Genomic DNA, 18,375 nt, shown 5'->3' on the forward strand with positions numbered 1-18,375 from the left:
AAAGCAAGAGCTTGGAGGGAAAGGAGATAATGCATTAACTTACAGTTTGTTTTGAATGTAGAACTGGTAGATCCCTCTAATCCTAAGGGATAACTACGTAAAGCAGTGCTTGCTCAAAAGAGGTTCCCCATGGTGGTTGAAACACAACTCTTAGGCTGTAACTGATGCGCCAGGTGTGGGACAGGCTGTGGAATAGAGCTTACTCAGACCATTTGGAAGGCATAAAATATGGCTTCTGGTTTTTAATAGCTTGGGATGGAGTCAAGATCCAGGAGGAAACTAGATAGTTGCTTCACAATCTGCCCTAAATACCTTTATAGATCCAGTCTGGCTATCACCAAATGGTGTCTCATCTGAAGGACTTTATAGTGCACAGTTGGGATGGCCTAAGGTTTCAAATGAAACCAGAAGACATTTATATCCTTTGATCAGCCCTGCCTCCCAGATTTTGTCCCTGAGCTAGATCGTACTTGGGTACCTACAAGCATTAGAGTTAAATGCTTATTTTGGATGCTCCCTTCAGTGGTTTTTCTTTTTATTTTCCTCTCCCAGTTTCCGTACTCCTACAAGGGAAAGTCATGATTACGCTAACAGAGCTGAAATGTTTAGCAGACGCCCAGTCATCTTATCACATCCTAAAACCATGGTGGGACGTCTTCTGGTATTACATTACCCTGATCATGCTGCTGGTGGCCGTGCTGGCCGGAGCTCTCCAGCTTACACAGAGCAGGGTTCTGTGCTGTCTTCCATGTAAGGTGGAATTTGACAATCACTGTGCCGTGCCTTGGGACCTCCTGAAAGCCAGCGCAAACACATCCTCTGATCCTGGGACACCGCTCCCACTTCCCCTCAGAATCCAGAATGACCTCCACCGACAGCAGTACTCCTACATCGATGCTGTCTGTTACGAGAAACAGCTCCATTGGTTCGCCAAGTTTTTCCCCTACCTGGTGCTCTTGCACACACTCATCTTTGCAGCCTGCAGCAACTTTTGGCTTCACTACCCGAGTACCAGCTCCAGGCTCGAGCATTTTGTGGCCATCCTTCACAAGTGCTTCGACTCCCCATGGACCACGCGTGCCCTGTCCGAAACAGTGGCCGAGCAGTCGGTGAGGCCCCTGACACTCTCCAAGTCCAAGGTTCTGCTTTCGTCCTCAGGGTGTTCAGCCGACGTCGATTCCAGCAAGCAGTCATTGCCCTACCCACAGCCTGGCTTGGAGTCGGCCAGCATAGAAAGCCCAACTTCTAGCGTCCTGGACAAGAAGGAGGGCGAACAGGCCAAAGCCATCTTTGAAAAAGTGAAAAGGTTCCGCATGCACGTGGAGCAGAAGGACATCATTTATAGAGTGTATCTGAAGCAGATCATAGTGAAAGTCATTTTGTTCATCCTCATCATAACTTATGTTCCATATTTCTTAACCTACATCACTCTGGAAATCGACTGTTCCATTGACGTGCAGGCTTTTACAGGATACAAGCGCTACCAGTGTGTCTACTCCTTGGCAGAAATATTCAAGGTCCTGGCTTCATTTTATGTCATTTTGGTTATACTTTACGGTCTCACCTCCTCTTACAGCTTGTGGTGGATGCTGAGGAGTTCTCTGAAGCAATATTCCTTTGAGGCGTTGAGAGAGAAGAGCAACTACAGCGATATCCCTGACGTCAAGAATGACTTCGCCTTCATCCTCCATCTGGCCGATCAATATGATCCTCTTTATTCCAAACGCTTCTCCATATTCCTCTCGGAGGTCAGTGAGAACAAACTAAAACAGATCAACCTCAATAACGAATGGACGGTTGAGAAACTGAAAAGTAAGCTTGTGAAAAATTCCCAGGACAAGGTAGAACTGCACCTTTTTATGCTAAATGGTCTTCCAGACAACGTCTTTGAGCTGACAGAAATCGAAGTGCTCAGCCTGGAGCTTATCCCGGAGGTCAAGCTGCCCTCCACAGTCTCGCAGCTGGTCAACCTCAAGGAGCTTCATGTGTACCATTCGTCCCTGGTGGTAGACCATCCAGCGCTGGGCTTTCTGGAGGAGAATTTAAAAATCCTCCGCCTGAAATTTACTGAAATGGGGAAGATCCCACGCTGGGTATTTCACCTGAGGAATCTCAAAGAACTTTATCTGTCGGGCTGTGTTCTACCTGAGCAGTTGAGTACCATGCAATTGGAGGGCTTTCAGGACTTAAAAAACCTGAGGACCCTCTACTTGAAGAGCAGCCTCTCCCGGATCCCTCAAGTCATTACAGACCTCCTGCCTTCTCTGCAGAAGTTATCCCTTGATAATGAGGGAAGCAAGCTGGTTGTGTTGAACAACTTGAAAAAGATGGTCAATCTGAAAAGCCTAGAGCTTATCAGCTGTGACCTGGAACGCATCCCACACTCCATTTTCAGTCTGAACAATTTGCATGAGTTAGACCTAAAAGAAAATAACCTTAAAACCGTGGAAGAGATCATTAGCTTTCAGCATCTCCAGAACCTTTCCTGCTTAAAGTTGTGGCACAATAACATTGCTTATATTCCTGCCCAGATTGGGGCACTATCTAATCTAGAGCAGCTCTCTTTGAACCATAATAATATTGAGAATCTGCCCCTACAGCTTTTCCTATGCACCAAACTACATTATTTGGATCTAAGCTATAACCATCTGACCTTCATTCCAGAAGAAATCCAGTATCTGAGTAATTTGCAGTACTTTGCCGTGACCAACAACAATGTAAGTATATCTGTTCTTGCCTTCATTTAGCTGGTGTTTTGAGCGTCTGTTGTTGTAGCGTATAATGCGGGTAAAGAAAATGGACTTGTAGTCATACTAAGCATCCTCCGAGCCCGGCCTGTCTGCCACTTACCAGATATGTGACCGTGGGCAAATTACCAAAACACTGAGCATCAGTTTTTAATCTAACTGATAAGTTGTCATGGAGATTTTATAGAAGAAAAAATTATATTTATATTTATATTTATATTTATATTTGTATTTGTATTTATATTTATATTTATACTTATATTTGCATTTGTATTTATATTTATATTTATATTATTTATATTTATATTTATATTTATAATTTATCTAGTTAAAGCACCAGTTCCTAGCACATAGTAATGCTCAACGAATGTTGTCTTTATTCTCTGTCCCCATTTTTCACATAAACATCACAGCTGAAGTATTTTAAACTAATTGTAACAGAGCTTACTTTTCATTCTGGAAAGATCTTAAGTATTTAGGAAGCTTCATAAAAGTTTTTAGCTTTCCAAATCTGTCACAGGAGAAGAACTTTTTGTTAAAAATACTGGGATCATGAATTATTCATAAATCTTTTTTGTGATGCAGTAAGAAAAACTGGAAATCTACATGCATGTCTAGAAAGACAATTCAAAATGAAAGGCCTGGTTCTATAATGCAACACTAGAGCTTCTTAGAAGCTTTTTCCAGCATCCATACTTTAAAAATGAACCATAATTTGCAACAGTAAAGCCAAGTTAAGGAAAACTTGACTTCACTGAAACAAGAAAAAACAAAATAAATGACTAGTTTCCTAGGTTAAAATGTGAAGGAGGAAGAAAAAGAAAAAAAAAAATCATGCTAGCCAAAAGGGCAAGAGAGTGATGGTAATGCCCCTATGGGAAGAAGAAAAATAATCTTCCAGAAATCAGGTCTGCCAAAAGACGAAAGTGGTCTTCCAGTAGTAGAAAATGGGAACTACTTCCTTCTACCCCACCCAAAAAATGTACTATCTCTTAGACTTTTTGTAATTCGCATTTCATGCTAAATATAGCTATGAGCATGCTGTTGGCTAATAAACATATTAATCACCAGACATTATTTTCAAAAACCATGGATTGGAAAAACACCAAAAAGTTGAGGAATGAGAGCAAAATTCATGCCAATTTTTAGAAAATTGATTTGACTCATATATGCAAAAAGCTAGAGCCCATTCTAAAATAAATGAGAAATCTTCAGGTCTTTTTTTTTTTTTAATGTCTTTTTTTTTTTTTAAGTTTATTTTGAGAGAGAGAGTGAGAAGGAGAGGGGCAGAGAGAGAGGGAGAGAGAGGATTCCAAGCACGCTCGAACTTGCGAACCGTGAGATCATGACCTGAGCTGAAACCAGGAGTCAGACACTCCATTGACTGAGCCACCCAGGCGCCCCTGAGAAATCTTAGGGACTTAAAGGATTAGGAGGCTGTAAAACTCCTTGAGGGTTGATCTAGATTAGCAGTGTTCATCAGAATTACCTGAAGGGCTTGTTAAAACACCGATTGCTGGACCCCACTCCCAGAGTTTCTGATTCAGCAGGTTTGGTGTGTAGGGTCCAAGAGTTTGCATTTCTACAAAATCCCAGATGAAGCTGATGCTGCTGGTGTGGTGACCATACTTTGAAAACTACAGGTCTAGAGATTTATCATTAGTGTTGTTTAATTATGCAGTAGATTAATATTAATATTTTGGCTATACTTTTCCATTGTTAAATCAAAAATTAAAAAATTATTAATAATTATTTTGAAAGGCACTGGTTCCACTAGTTGTTGTATAGTTATATCACTACATGAATTTTTGAAAGTTGAAGCTGATTAAATTGTTAGCTGGTCATGAATTACTTAAATGTATAGGCAGGTTAATGTTTTTTCCTAGTTTAATGTAATAAAACCTTAAGACCATTGGTACTTTTGACACCAAGTTTATTGACTTCTTTACCATATGTGAAAGAGAAACTAGGTGTGAGTATCAGACACATTTTATTTTGAGTTAGGGAGGATACTTGGTTGACATGTAAAGTCTTATGGTGAAGGCAGTTTATGGCCAAAGTAGAATGATATCTTAGGCTGGGTTGTCTCAGAAGTCTAATAACCAGGGGCACCTGGGTGGCTCAGTCAGGTAAGCATCCAACTTTAGCTCAGGTCATGATCTCATGAGTTCAAGCTCCGCATCAGGCTCTGTGCTGACAGCTCAGAGCCTGGAGCCTGCTTCAGATTCTGTGTCTCTCTCTCTGACCCTTCCCCACTCATGCTGTCTGTCTCTGTCTCTGTCTCTGTCTCTGTCTCTGTCTCTCTCTGAAAAAAAAATTTTTTTTTAAAAGAAGTCTGATAATCAGCAATTGTTAAGCATCCCAGAGCCATAACAATGACCATGACACCTTTGAATGGTTGAAGGACACTGTCCTCAGAACTCTGAAGAGACTTATTTAATCAGGATATGGAGAAAGTGAAACTCACTCAGAAGACAGCAGCCAGAGAGATGAAAAGTTCTCTGATGGAACAGCCTAATAATAGGAAATATTGGAGAGGGAAGGGAAAAGAATAGTCCATGATATTGGTCTTTAAATATTTGTAACACTTAATAGAAAAGAAATCTTCTGGAAAGTAACCATGAGTGTTTGAACCAAGACAAGCAGGAAAAGATTTCTCATATTTCCAGAAATCTTGTCCAAAAATTGAACCTTTGAGAAGGGAGAAATGATTTTTATTTTCTTCTTTTTTTCTAAGTTTATTTATTTATTTTAAGAGAGACAGAGAGACAGAGAGAATGAGTGGGGGAGGAGCAGAAATAGAGAGAGAAGGAATCCCAAGCAGGCTCTGCACTGTCAGCACAGAGTCCAATGAGGGGCTCAATCTCATGAACCATAAGGTCATGACCTGACCTGAAACCAAGAGTCAGATGCTTAACCAACTGAGCAACCCAGGTGCCCTGGTTTTCTTATGAATAAAACTGTCCAGATATGGGTCGTCAACTACTTGGTAGGAATATTGTTAAAGGGAATCAGGGATTCATGCTTCAGTTTCAAGTTTCCTTCTAACTTTGAAATTCTTCAGATTCTATGAGGTAGACCAAAATATTTATTAAAATTAGAAAATAAAACATCAAATTGGATGCATAAATATTTAGGTATGCATAGTCTCAGAAATGTAGTTGATCTCTCCATTTGGAATAGAAATTAGTAAAGATTCCTGAAGGAAGAGGTTTTAAAATACTCTTCTAAAAAGTTGGGGAGTATACCAGGTTCATGGATGGAGGCAACAAATACTCTCTGTGGTTTAGTAGAAAAGACATTTATTGAAATGTCATATTATCACTGAAAAGGCTGAATAATTGAGCTTGGAAAGCAATCAAGCATAGAGTTAGATAGCCAAAAGGCCAAAATTATAGCACAAAAGCAAAATGGTGAGGATACCCTGCCGTTGACCATACCAGCACTGGGCACAGCATTGCCCCTGAAAATTAGATGCTGCTGCTAATGCACCCCTTGCCCTCCCACAAAATAGGTTCTTCATGGTTTCTGCTGCTTTGTGACAGGAGCCCCAATTTAAAGTCCAAGTCTGGGGCGCCTGGGTGGCGCAGTCGGTTAAAGCGTCCGACTTCAGCCAGGTCACGATCTCGCGGTCCGTGAGTTCGAGCCCCGCATCAGGCTCTGGGCTGATGGCTCAGAGCCTGGAGCCTGTTTCCGATTCTGTGTCTCCCTCTCTCTCTGCCCCTCCCCCGTTCATGCTCTGTCTCTCTCTGTCCCAAAAATAAATAAACGTTGAAAAAAAAAATTAAAAAAAAAATAAAAAATAAATAAAGTCCAAGTCTGAGAGCTTATGAACGCCCACCCACACTCAAGCTGTAAGGGAGCTGGGAACACTAGAATCTGGTGTTGTCAGTCCCCCCAGTGGGAAGTGGACTCCGCTTCCCACCAAGATAAGGTAGGGTATTCTCCAGACATTGAAGATACTGGGCATCCCCCAAATGACAGACATTCCCAGAGAGGGCACTCTAGAGTTTCTTCCACAAGGTAGTAATCAGTGTTACCACACAGAACACTAAACACTTCTTTTTGTCATATTTTTTGCTGCAGGATTCCTCAGAGCCTTTAGAATTTGAATATGCATTGTGCTTCTCTAAGAGAGACATGACATGCAACGTTTACCAAACGTATTTGAGCAAGATACTCTTAAATATTTTAGTTTTTTTTTTATTTTTTAATTTATTTCTTTTGAGAGAGAAGGAGGGAGCACAAGCAGGGGAGAGGCAGAGAGAGAGAGAGAGAGAGAGAGAGAGAGAGAGAGAGGAATCCAAAGTAGGCTCCACCCAGCCAGGGCACAGCCTAATGTGCAGCTCAAACCTGTGAACCATGAGATCATGACCTGAGCCAAAATCAGGAGTCAGATACTTAACCATCTGAGACACTCAGGCATCCCAAGATTTTATTTTGAAGTAATCTCTACGCCCAGTGTAGGGCTCAAACTTCAACCCCAAGATCAAGAGTGCATGCTCTACTGACTGAATCAGCCAGGCGCCCCAAGATGTTCTTTTTTACAGTAACTCTTGAGAGGAGTGTTCCTGAGGATGGGGGGTTGGGGAAATGTAAAAGGACAGAGGTCATGTGCAGAAGATTACAACAGGCAGGCTCAGATGCAATAAGAGATGAGAGCATTTAGAAGGTGCGTCAGAATGGAGAATGCTTTTAACTTTGCGAGTCAAGTTCAAGTTTGAGTTCATTGGATAGTAGCTGGGGTCAGACTTGAACTGGTTCCTTCAAAAGAGGCTCTGATTGCAGTATTTAGAAGGGTTGGGAGAGTACAATCAAGAAATAAAACCCCATGAAAAGACTTAATCAGTTATGATTTAGAAGTAGGAATATAAATTAAACACAAGAAATGAAGATTTATATCTTAGAGGAACACCATGGGCCAGCGAGTCGGCAAATTACAGCCTGGGACCAAAACCCACCCACCGCTTGAGCTAAGAATGCTTTTTAATTTTTTTTTAAGTTTATCTATTTATTTTGAGAGAGAAAGAGAGCACAAGTAGGGGGAGAGGCAGAGAGAAGAAGAGACAGAATCCTTAGCAGGCTCCACACTGTCAACGCAGAGGCAGACACAGGGCTCAAACTCACAGACTGTGAGATCATGACCTGAGCCAAGATCAAGAGTTAGACACAGGGTGCCTGGGTGGCTCAGTCGGTTAAGCCGCTGACTTTGGCTCAGGTCATGATCTCATGGTTTGTGGGTTTGAGGCCCGTTTTGGTCTCTGTGCTGACAGCTCAGAGCCTGGGGCCCCTGTTTTGGATTCTGTGTCTCCCTCCCTCTCTGCCCCTCCCCCACTCATGCTCTGTCTCTCTCTCCTTCAAAAATAAACATTAAAAAACAAAAGAGTCGGACGCTTAACCAGCTGTGCCACCCACGCACCCCTGCTTTTTGAATTTTTATATAGCCTTGACCTACGTATGGTTTTTAAAATTTTTGAATGGTTGGGGGAATTTTTTTTTAAATAATATTTTGTCTCACATGAAAATTATATGAAATTCAAATCTCATATAATTTGTCCATATGAATAAATTCCATTTTTCTCATTCAGGGGCCTATACAACAAAAAATTTATACTCAGTTATTATATTTTGAATTTAATCACTGAAAAATGTATGAAATTTTTTCTGTCTTGTTGTAAAAGTATCTACATAATATTTTCAGTTTTGCCTTTTAACACAAAGCCTAAAATATTTACTGGCCTGCTCATGTAGAGAGAAACTTTTCCAACCTCTGCTCTAGTTATTACCCTCACTTACCGAAACTGAAACTGACGCTCAGGATGATGTTCCTGAAGTCTGAAGCTCCTAGTGATGGACCTAGGGTGGAAGGCAGGTGTTCCAGCGCCCGCTCTGGCACATCACAGGTGCGTCAGACCAAATGCTGTTACGTGGGAAGCAGTGCTGTGTGGGCACGGGGGATGGGAGAAGGGGAGGCAGCGTCTACCTCTAATCCAATGCCAAAGTGTGATTGCATTATGATGGTACCGAAGGTGATGGAGAAGCAAGGAAAAGGAGGACTTCATAGTTTCGCTCAAATCTTAGAAACCACTCCAATTTGCACCCAGGTCTTCCAATTTCGACATTTGTGAATTTAATGCATGTCTTTTCTTAGTGCAAAGACTTCTGGCTGGCAGTAGAAATTCCTTCAGAAAATCGTTTATGCGGTAGTACTCGTTTTTGACATCACTCCTTAGAAATGGAAATATTTCATTTCTGTTTCCTGAAACAATTGGATTTTATGGATTTGGTTAGCATGTTCTGAGATGATGTGTCAATGGCCAGGGAAAAAAAACGGGGGGAGGGGGGAATCTGACATTGAGATGGATTCTGAAATAAGGTCTCAGCCTCTGGAAACAGGGGAGTACTCACTGTCTGTGTCCACAATAGACACAGGAGGAGGACCTTCCTTCCCTGGATGTTCTGGGGGCTCCACTACATTTTGTTAAAGATACTTTGTTGCTGGAGAATTCTAGGATGTAGCTATTCACTTCTGTCTTTTTTTCAGTTGATTTCATAGCTGTGTGTGTGTGTGTGTATTATAGGTCTATAAAAACATTCTGTTTATGAAGTTTATCATCTCCCTGATACCCTGAAAACATTTCTTATGATCTTATAAAAGAAATCAGTAGTCCATTAGGGTAATTTTTTCATTTTTGGCTTGTGTATATTGTCTAGCAAAGAGCATGTTACATGAATTCAGTATAAAGAAAGGCTATCTAACATTTTTTATAAAATGAATTGGCCCAGGAAAAATATTTTTGGTGTTTTTGTAAGTTTCAGGGCAAACTGTTTTTAAAGGTTTGTAAGTAGATTTTTTTTTCAGTATAAAATTGCTTAATTGAAAGAAAGTCTTGAGTCTCTAACACAGCTCCCCAGCCTCCTTTAACATAATTCAAGTCAGGCAGGTGAATAAGGGTCTTGTGCCTCAGTTGGACGCTGACGCTGAGAGAAAGTCCCTGAGGTGGACACTTGGCACTCAGGAAGCAGCACCACTAACCACAGCTCTTGACTCACTTTCATGACAGCAGCACAGCTGAGGGGCCTCTGATGAGGGCCCGGCCCAGTAGCTCACTCCCATCACATTGTGAAATCCTCCTCTGGTCTTTGAGGGCTGAGAAGTCACTAAAAATGACAAATTTAGAGATTTGAATGTGTGTTTCTTTTGAGAGAGAGGGTGAGCAGGGGAGGGACAGAGAGTAAATCCCAAGCAGGCTCCATGCTCAACCCAGAGCCAGCCGCAAGGCTCGATCTCACAACTGTGAGATCGTGACAGCAAGATCATGACCTGAGCCAGTCTCGAGAGTCCGATGCTTAACCGAGCCACCCAGGTGCCCCACAAATTCAGAAATTTGAAAGAAGATTTGGTGAGAACATGGTAGTGTGCTGATAGCCAGGCAGGACAGTGATGGCAATGGCTTCAGGGTATTTATTCAGTGGAAAGGAATCCAACAAAACAAGGTACTTGCTGGGGATCTGGAAGCTGACTGAAGAAGGGAGATGGGGGAGTCCCTGATACAGCCCTGAGCAGGACACTCCTTCCCAGCCGAGACTAATTATTCACAAAATTGTCTAGTATTTCCTACTTATTAGTCCAGTGCTACTCAAATGGGGGCACTTTGCCCTACAAGAGACTTTTGTCTGAAGACATTTTTTATTATCATGGCCGAGGAGGGGGATAGTCCTGGCATCTAGTAGGCAGAGGCCCGGGATGCTGCTAAACAGTGTATAATACACAGGGCACCCCCCACAAAAGGAATTATCCCACCCAAATTGTCAACGTTGCAGGTTGAAAAACCCTGCATTAGACCAAGGTCCTTAAAGACTCATCTGTCTTCTCAGCACTTTAACCCCAAGACCTAACTGGGAGCCTGGCACAAAAGGAGGATCTCTGCATGCATTTACTGAATACAAATGAGCCAAGCCTACCCTCTATTCAACTGGTTTGCCTAAGTCATTGTTTAGACACCAATGGACACTCTCAACTCTGAGCACATTGCAGAGGACAGATTGTTTCCTCTACTTATCCATCGCTGACCCTACTTCTGAGCTGCAGGTATATGACCAGAAGAGGTTGCATTAGAAAGGGGCTACATTTCCCCTGTCACTTATCCCTCTGCTACATGTCTACATTGAAATCCACGGATGTGGGGGTTTACATCTGCATTCTTGAAAGGAGAGTGAAATAGGAGGGAAGATATCTTTCCTTTGCTTATACCTAGTATTTTGACATACAATGATGAGTTATATTGAATGCCATTCTTAGCAATGGTGATCATTCGATCTGTTTTCTAGGATATCCAGCATTGAGTGTATGTGTGGGGAATGGAAGAGAGGGTAATTTCCAATATAATGAGCAGGTTTGAATGCAGTTTGACCATTTTTTAGTTTGTGTAGAGAGTATTTATCCTTCTAAGGAGATAGTTTTGGATGGTCCTGGAAATTCCAGCAGAGGGCTGGCTCGGTGGGGCTATGTTAGCCCAACACAGGAGCAGACTGAGCCCCGAGTGCCCCTTTCATCCCTTGTCTAACAAAGCCACTTCCTGATCCAAGGAGCCTGCATTACTTCATAGTTGAAAAGATGCCCCATCCACAGGTACATAAATATGTGGAGTATTGTAGATTGCAGCGTGTGCTGTCCAGCGCTGCCTGGTGCAAACTCACATCTCTGTAGCATGCCAAGAATTGAGAATGCTTACTCTCAGCTCTTCTCTGGATGTCTTGTCCGATAAACTATCTTTCGTGTATGCAATGGGGCTCCCTTAGAAATTCACGTGCAACCTACCCACCACGAGGGGGGGCAGCTCCTTTGAGCATCTGTAGGAGTTGACCTAATTTCAGGCTGTTTATCATATTTTAAATTACTTCTTTGTGTTGCATGATTTAATTGAAACTGCCAGAGAGCAGGAAGAAGGGTAAATATTCACGAGTGTGTATACAGAGGGGAAAGAAATGTGCATGAAATGATATATGATCATATCTTCCTGTTTCTGTTTCTGTTGACTTTTTTCTTTTAACAGAATAAAGTTTTCAGTGTGTAGTCTGAAACCCTGAGAAAGAGCCTTGTGTCTGTACTCACGATGTTTTTGAGGATGTTGCTCATTACATTACACAGTAACTCCGCCTCAAGAATAATTACGATTTTCCTGAAATACTGTTGTTGGTTTTTTTTTTTCCTTAGGGACAATGAGTATGTGACTAATTAGATTTTATTTGAGACTGCTTGTTAGAATGCTTAGAATCAAGTCTTTTGCCCACCCATATGTACAGCAAGGGTTTGGAAGTTCACGGTAGGTCTCAGTGCTGACTTCATGTCAGGATGTTCTTACTTTTCCTTTATCTTTTCCATCTACTTCGAATGTATCGTCATTGTTCTGTGTATCCCTGTAAATGTCTAGAAGTGTTTTTGGGGAAAGGTAGGGGTATAAATAAATAAATGCGTTATCATAGGCCATGGAAAACCAGTTTCACTGGCTTCTTTTTTTCCCTTTCCAGATTGAGATGCTACCAGATGGGCTGTTTCAGTGCAAAAAGCTGCAGTGTTTACTTTTGGGGAAAAATAGCCTGATGAGTTTGTCCCCTCACGTGGGTGAGCTGTCGAACCTTACTCATCTGGAGCTCATTGGTAATTACCTGGAAACACTCCCTCCTGAACTAGAAGGGTGTCAGTCCCTAAAACGGAGCTGTCTGATTGTCGAGGAGAATTTGCTCAACACTCTTCCTCTCCCTGTAACAGAACGCTTGCAGACGTGCTTAGATAAATGTTGACCGAAAGGGGAAATACCTTTTAAATGTTTGCCCCAGGGCTTTAAACGAGAGCTAAAATTTCCTAAGTTATAACGATGAAAAATGGGTAATAATTATGACTAACTATAACCAGATGTCTTTAAGGCAACTCAGTGTCTAGCCCTACATTAAACAGGTAAAAAGTGTTAACACTGAACTAAAAGTTTTGTGAATCATTGACTTTTAACTTATTAAGATGTGAGAAGTACACTTGGAGGGTGGCATGGGGGACATGAAATTCCTGAGTCTCTCCCTTGCAGTTTTTACCTTGAAGCTTAGGCATTCTTTCATCTCCCTCCCCAATTCCCCGCTACTTACTTATTTGCACACTTGTTTTAACTGACTTCCTGTTTTGGTATTTATCACCTTGCCCATAAATTCATCAATATAAATGTCCTTGGTGTACACTCCACACTCTATGATTTATTCTTAAATATTTTTAGGCAGGGTGTGCATTGTGCTTGGCAGAATTCCTTCTTGGCTTGATTTTTACTTCCTGTCCCAGCTTGCTCGAGTCTTACTCCATCTTGTTTTCTCTCAACAACGGTGAGCCCTAAAAAATAAAACAAAACAAAACTGTGGTGAACCCTGAGAAAGTGCTTGCCTTTGGCCCTTGCATAGAAAAGGACAGGGTGCTTAGGGCATGTCCTCCTCAGGGTCTCCTAAAAATTCATGTATTCTCTAAAATCTCTTCTTGTGTATCATCAAAGCCTTTTTTATTTGCTAATAATTTTTATATTAAATGTAAAGCATATAAATATTTTCTATTGTATAATCTTGGATTCAAAATCTGTGAGAATAATTTTTGTAAGGTACAGAGAACACATGCATTTCTTTAAGAATTTACTATTAATGTGCTTGGTTTGGGCTACTTACGCGTCTCCTACTTGTGTGCATTCTGCTCCAGAATGTTTTTGTACTCTGCAACTCATTACTTTTGGATAACAAAAGCCTTGTGTTTCATGCCCTAAAATATTTAGGGGGTTTCCTTATAAGAGGATGGCCACATCATCTACCTCTCTCTTCCCTAGTTGCTGTGCTATTGTACGGGTACAATTCTTAATTACTTCAAAAACTGTGATGGAGGGGAGAGGTACAGATTTGACTCCTTAAAACTGACTTCAAAACACTTGGAGAAATTAAGACTTAAAGCAAAATACTTTTCTTCTCCAGCTGCATGATCTCTAGATATGATTATAATGTAAAACACTCGGCCTCTATTCAGTATTTAAGAACTCTCAGAGCTCACAAAGAAGTAGATCCATTTAACTGAAATTCATCTCATGCCTTTGTCTGACTTTCCTGGAATACATTTTGCTCTTTTTTTTATAAAGAGCTTTGTGTTTAGCCTTTTATTATCATGCATATTGTAAAATGAATAAAATCAAGTGACTCATTTTTGGGAAAATGTACAGTTTTACTGTGTTTTTCTCCAGCGGGTCTAGGCATGATGATGCCTGTCTCATTTGGGGTGTTAATGATGAAGTAACCTACTAACTGCACCCAGACAAAACTGGAAAACACTATGGATAAAGAGTACTGTAAACATAGAACTGTGATGTATGGTATGTTGTGTCTTGCTTTGCCTGTTCCAGGAAGATGAAGATGAGTCTTGAAATTGTAGCAAAATCTGCAGCCCCCCTCACCCGCCACATACCCCTGAACTGCAGCTCAGAAAAAAGAATTGTCTGCATCAAATGTAATTTGAATAATATTATATAAATCTATTAACGCCAGAAGCTGCCTAAAAGGTTATTTTTATTCTGAACGAGACAGAGCAGTGTAAAAATGTTAATTCCTACCAAAACTTGCCTTTAGTCAGAACATTCAAGTTCTCAGGGACCCAGGCCTAACTGACGAAACTTTCTTTCATCTAGGACTTTAGAAAACAGATTCTGACTGTATCTAGGGTTTTTTGTTTTCTTTTTTTTAACGTAAGTTAATGGCCATTTTAATGTTTCACACTAAAATTGTCAGGCGTACTAATTCCAAAGTTGGCTAGGATTTATCTTAAGTTTTGGCTGTGAATATGATACACAAAGAGGTATCTAAATGGTTTTGGCCATATAATTAGCCATAATATGAAAAATCCCACCCTCCTCCATAAAGAAGAGTTTTCGAAGCAAATTTCAGATTGGCTATCATTCTCACAAACTACATATAACTTCTCCTGCAAAAGTCATTGACTAAATCTTCCTCATCGCTTCTTTCAATTTCTGGAAGCACATTACTATCAGGGTGAATGATAAATATTGTAAGCTGCTTTCCAAACACTGGGGTACAGTTACTGGTGCACGCTTTGTTGTTTGATGCCATGGTTTTTAGATTTCTGTTTAATCCTACATACCAGTGTTGAGGTAGCTTTTCAATTCACACAGCACTGATGGAATGAACTGTGAGGCCACCACTTGACACATGAGGACGTGGTGTTTGATGTCACCTTTACTGCACTCTTGGAACAGGTGTTTATTTTGCAAGTGTTCAAATTCATTTCAGAGGCTTTTCAATGAGGAAAATGCAGTTTGTCCCATCATGAGACTTTAGTTGGCATTTGACTTCCAAGAATGCACAGTGCATGTTCCAAAAAGTCAATGTGGATGTTATTCAGAACAAAGTTGATGGCTTATGCTAGCAATGGCATAGGTTCGTTTTATTTACAGACCTACCCAGACGCACATAGCTAAGCTTGTGCACACATAGGGACACACACACCAGAGCAGTTTTGAGCACTCCTGGTGAGGTATAGTGTTCTTTCCCTAACCTACATAAAGATATGTCTGTGTGGCACATAGATGTGTGTTTTCATTCTTCATCCTCAGTCTTAATTTTTCTCCTGGGATGTCACCATATTTCACTGTCCCTTAACAAATGTTTGTGTTAAACAGGGTAAGTAGAGATCCGTAGGCTCTCAGCACTGTGGCATAGCTCCAGTTTGTGTGGTAAGCTTACCACTGTGCTATGGTAAGCTGCAGTGAGTTATCTGCATAATTTTATTGTTTGAGAGTGACAATATTTGTTTCTGTTCTTCATGTGTTTCATGATGTAAATTTTGTATGTTTAAAATATTGCATACTGACGGGTTCAGAAACCATTAAAATAATCAAACAGTTATTCTGTGGATTTATAGCTTTATTTCCTTGTATTTCCAATAAAACCCTCCTTCCATCTTTACATTTTCTCTTCGTATTGTCCTAACTGCATAGGTATGTTGTTGTCCTTCTCCACTCACTCATCTCCTTAAATTTGGTCAGCACTTGTACATAACAGAATATATTTGTGCTAGAGAACTTGGAGTCGTACTTGAGCGTGTATTTATTTGGGGGGAAGCCAAGGCCTATAATGATGCCTAATATAGAAGCCCCACTTTACCCATCCCTGCAGTATTTAGAGCTGATTCAATCAATGATCTCTCATGCCTACCAAAAGCATGAGAATATAACTGTAAGTCCACTTGGTTTCCCAGAACTGTATATTGCATCAAAATCTGTGTTTATTTCTTTCTGGAAACAAGAGGAAGGCCGGTGGGAGGGGGAGGAGCTATTTTGTATCCTCACTTGAATTATGAAGACATTATATACATGAAATGGGATAAACTAATGACTGTTGGAAATGCCCTGGATATAATTATATCTTACGTTCAGTCGAATGTGAAAGCAGTGAAAACCTGCGGTCCTATTTAATTGGTTTCCTCTTGTTCCTGATCCATCACTTCTACATCCACTGGGAACTATCTCCTCAGTACCTTTGGTAATGGACTACATTCTCTTCAACTTTATATATATGTATATATATATATATGTATATATATATATATATATATATATGAACAATTTCATCAACACTAAAGCATTAACGCAGAGTATATGAGTTAACGTACTGAGTTGAGATGGCTTCCAGTTGACCTTCATTCATATTTCAGCTTTGCATTTGACTTGTAGAATACCCCACTGCTGAGAAAAACAATTATGAGTGTCTCCTGCATGTTATATATTATCTCTAACAGAGATGGTGCAATTTAAAAAAATACAAAGGGGCATAGAATTAGAATGGATATGTTTGTGCATATGTGTTGTGTATAAGCCTAAATATTTATGTTTGAAATATTTTTAAAGCTCTTCAAATGTTTCACTCTGAGTGAAATAACGGGCCAATCTCGGGTGGAAACATTTGCTTAGGTTAGCTTCACGGTGAAAGCTAGCATTTATTATTTCATCTTTGTCACGTATTTTCTCAAACACGTACGTGCTCGGGTTTTGCTTCTGGTAATGAATTATTAGAAAATATAAGATCATGTTGTGAGTTGAATGTTTTTGGCCCTCAGGTTTACCATGTAGTAAATCTGCATTTTGGTGGTGAATCCCTTTGCCTGAGATTCAGTGGTTTTTGGTAAACTTTCCTGTTTTAAAGTAGCTTTTGTGTAAAGTAAAGATTCCGTTTTTATAACAAATGGCAAATAAAAAGAGATTAAATGTTGGACGAAGTTCACTGTACTAATTTGTCCCTGTGCAGCTGTACTGTTATGTTGTTCACCAGATGATGGATTTTAGATTTACGTGTGAATCTCCTAACAAGAGTAGGAGTTTTCAAAATATGCTACAACGCTCACAAAATAACAAGCCCCTGGAAAGAGCCGGATTGATTCTAGAATATAATATGTTGGAGCAGGAGGCAGGGAGGGGTGAAATCTGTCACAATCCTAAATAGTTCCCTCTCTCCAATGGTGCTCATCCTTGGGGACCCATGCCCACAAAGCAATCCAGGTTTCCCCCTCTCAGCTCTCATTTCTCCATTTACTGTTAGTTTAGCACTAACGCTGAACAGTGGACCAGAAAAATAAAAAGTAGAGAACTGCGAGGTGAAATTTTGAGGTTTAGTAAAAGAGGAAAAATGGAATTCTTGGGTAGAATAAGCACATGATAGTTTGACCTTTTGGATACAAGACTTTCTGTCTCTCTTTCTCTCAAACTCCTACCTGCCGCCCCCAGCCCACCCACCCTACGCACACACTTTCAGGAACACATTAGATGCCTGATAAAAGCCTTTCCTCTGCGGGAAGACAGAACTCGACATATACTGAACCAGATTATGAAGGAAAATGACTGCTGAAACCAGATGGCCACATTTTTCCCTGGAAACGAAGTACTTCAAGGGAGGCATTCACCCACCTGGAAGCGCTTGAGGAATGGGAGAGACACGGAGGAGAGGAAGCCAGTGTGTGATGTAAGGCGTCAGCAGGCATTCAGGGACTGCTAGGAGCCTTGGGACCCTGGGGTCCTGTGCTGACAGCCTACTGGGCACTGACCAGGCCCCCAAGCATGCTTAAGTGTAGCTTCACATTCTCCGGCATTCCCTTCCACACTACAGAGTGGTTTTTCCAGAATGCAGTGAAGGCCTGATGGCACGGGAGAGGCTGCGCCCACCCATGCCTTTGTGGGCTCTCTCCCCTTCTCCTGAGAGCTGCAGGCTCAGTCCCTCTCCTCTCTGAGGTCTAGGGAAAAGCGGTTTCTCCAAAGGCACAGCGTCGCACCTTGAATTCAAGCCCCATGTTTACAGAAGAAAACAGATCTGTAAGCCAAACGAGGATCAGAAAAAAAAGTCATTTTTTAAAAATACGTAGTCTTTTTTAAATAACAAACCTCTTTTCATCCTGTGTGGTCTCATCATCCTCTAGACTAGAATTATGAGTCTTCCCTCCTAAATACCAATGATTCTAGAGAACTGCTTGTGTGCTACTCAGAAGCTTTTCAAATTCGTTCTCATAATAAATACCTTAAATTTTGTATGCCTTTTTACACATGCCTATTGT

General features: G+C 40.9%; 1 protein-coding gene and 1 long non-coding RNA gene across 9 annotated transcripts in view; one reads left to right on the forward strand and one right to left on the reverse strand.

The window, feature by feature from the left end:
* Positions 1-18,375, forward strand: part of LRRC8B (leucine rich repeat containing 8 VRAC subunit B) — a 96,736-nt gene that overhangs the window by 55,082 nt on the left and 23,279 nt on the right. For 5 of the 8 annotated variants that reach the window (XR_006296650.1, XR_006296651.1, XR_006296652.1 and 2 more), the window contains exons 4-5: positions 553-2,717; positions 12,279-12,408. Coding sequence is in view for 5 of the 8 variants with exons in the window: in XM_043575527.1 (XP_043431462.1) it covers positions 579-2,717; positions 12,279-12,408 (2,269 nt within the window). In the remaining 3 variants the exon portion in view is untranslated. Of the gene's footprint in view, positions 1-552; positions 2,718-12,278; positions 17,046-18,375 lie in introns of those variants that run through there. The other 3 variants (XM_043575524.1, XM_043575525.1, XM_043575526.1) reach the window with 1 other exon arrangement.
* LOC122480753 lies at positions 13,062-18,372 on the reverse strand. Its single transcript, XR_006296654.1, has 2 exons — positions 17,735-18,372; positions 13,062-13,122 (listed from the first exon to the last, which is right to left on the reverse strand). It is a non-coding gene; the product is annotated as an uncharacterized LOC122480753 (long non-coding RNA).

This window comes from Prionailurus bengalensis, chromosome C1, assembly GCF_016509475.1.
Source record: "Prionailurus bengalensis isolate Pbe53 chromosome C1, Fcat_Pben_1.1_paternal_pri, whole genome shotgun sequence".
NCBI classification, from domain to species: Eukaryota; Metazoa; Chordata; class Mammalia; order Carnivora; family Felidae; genus Prionailurus; species Prionailurus bengalensis.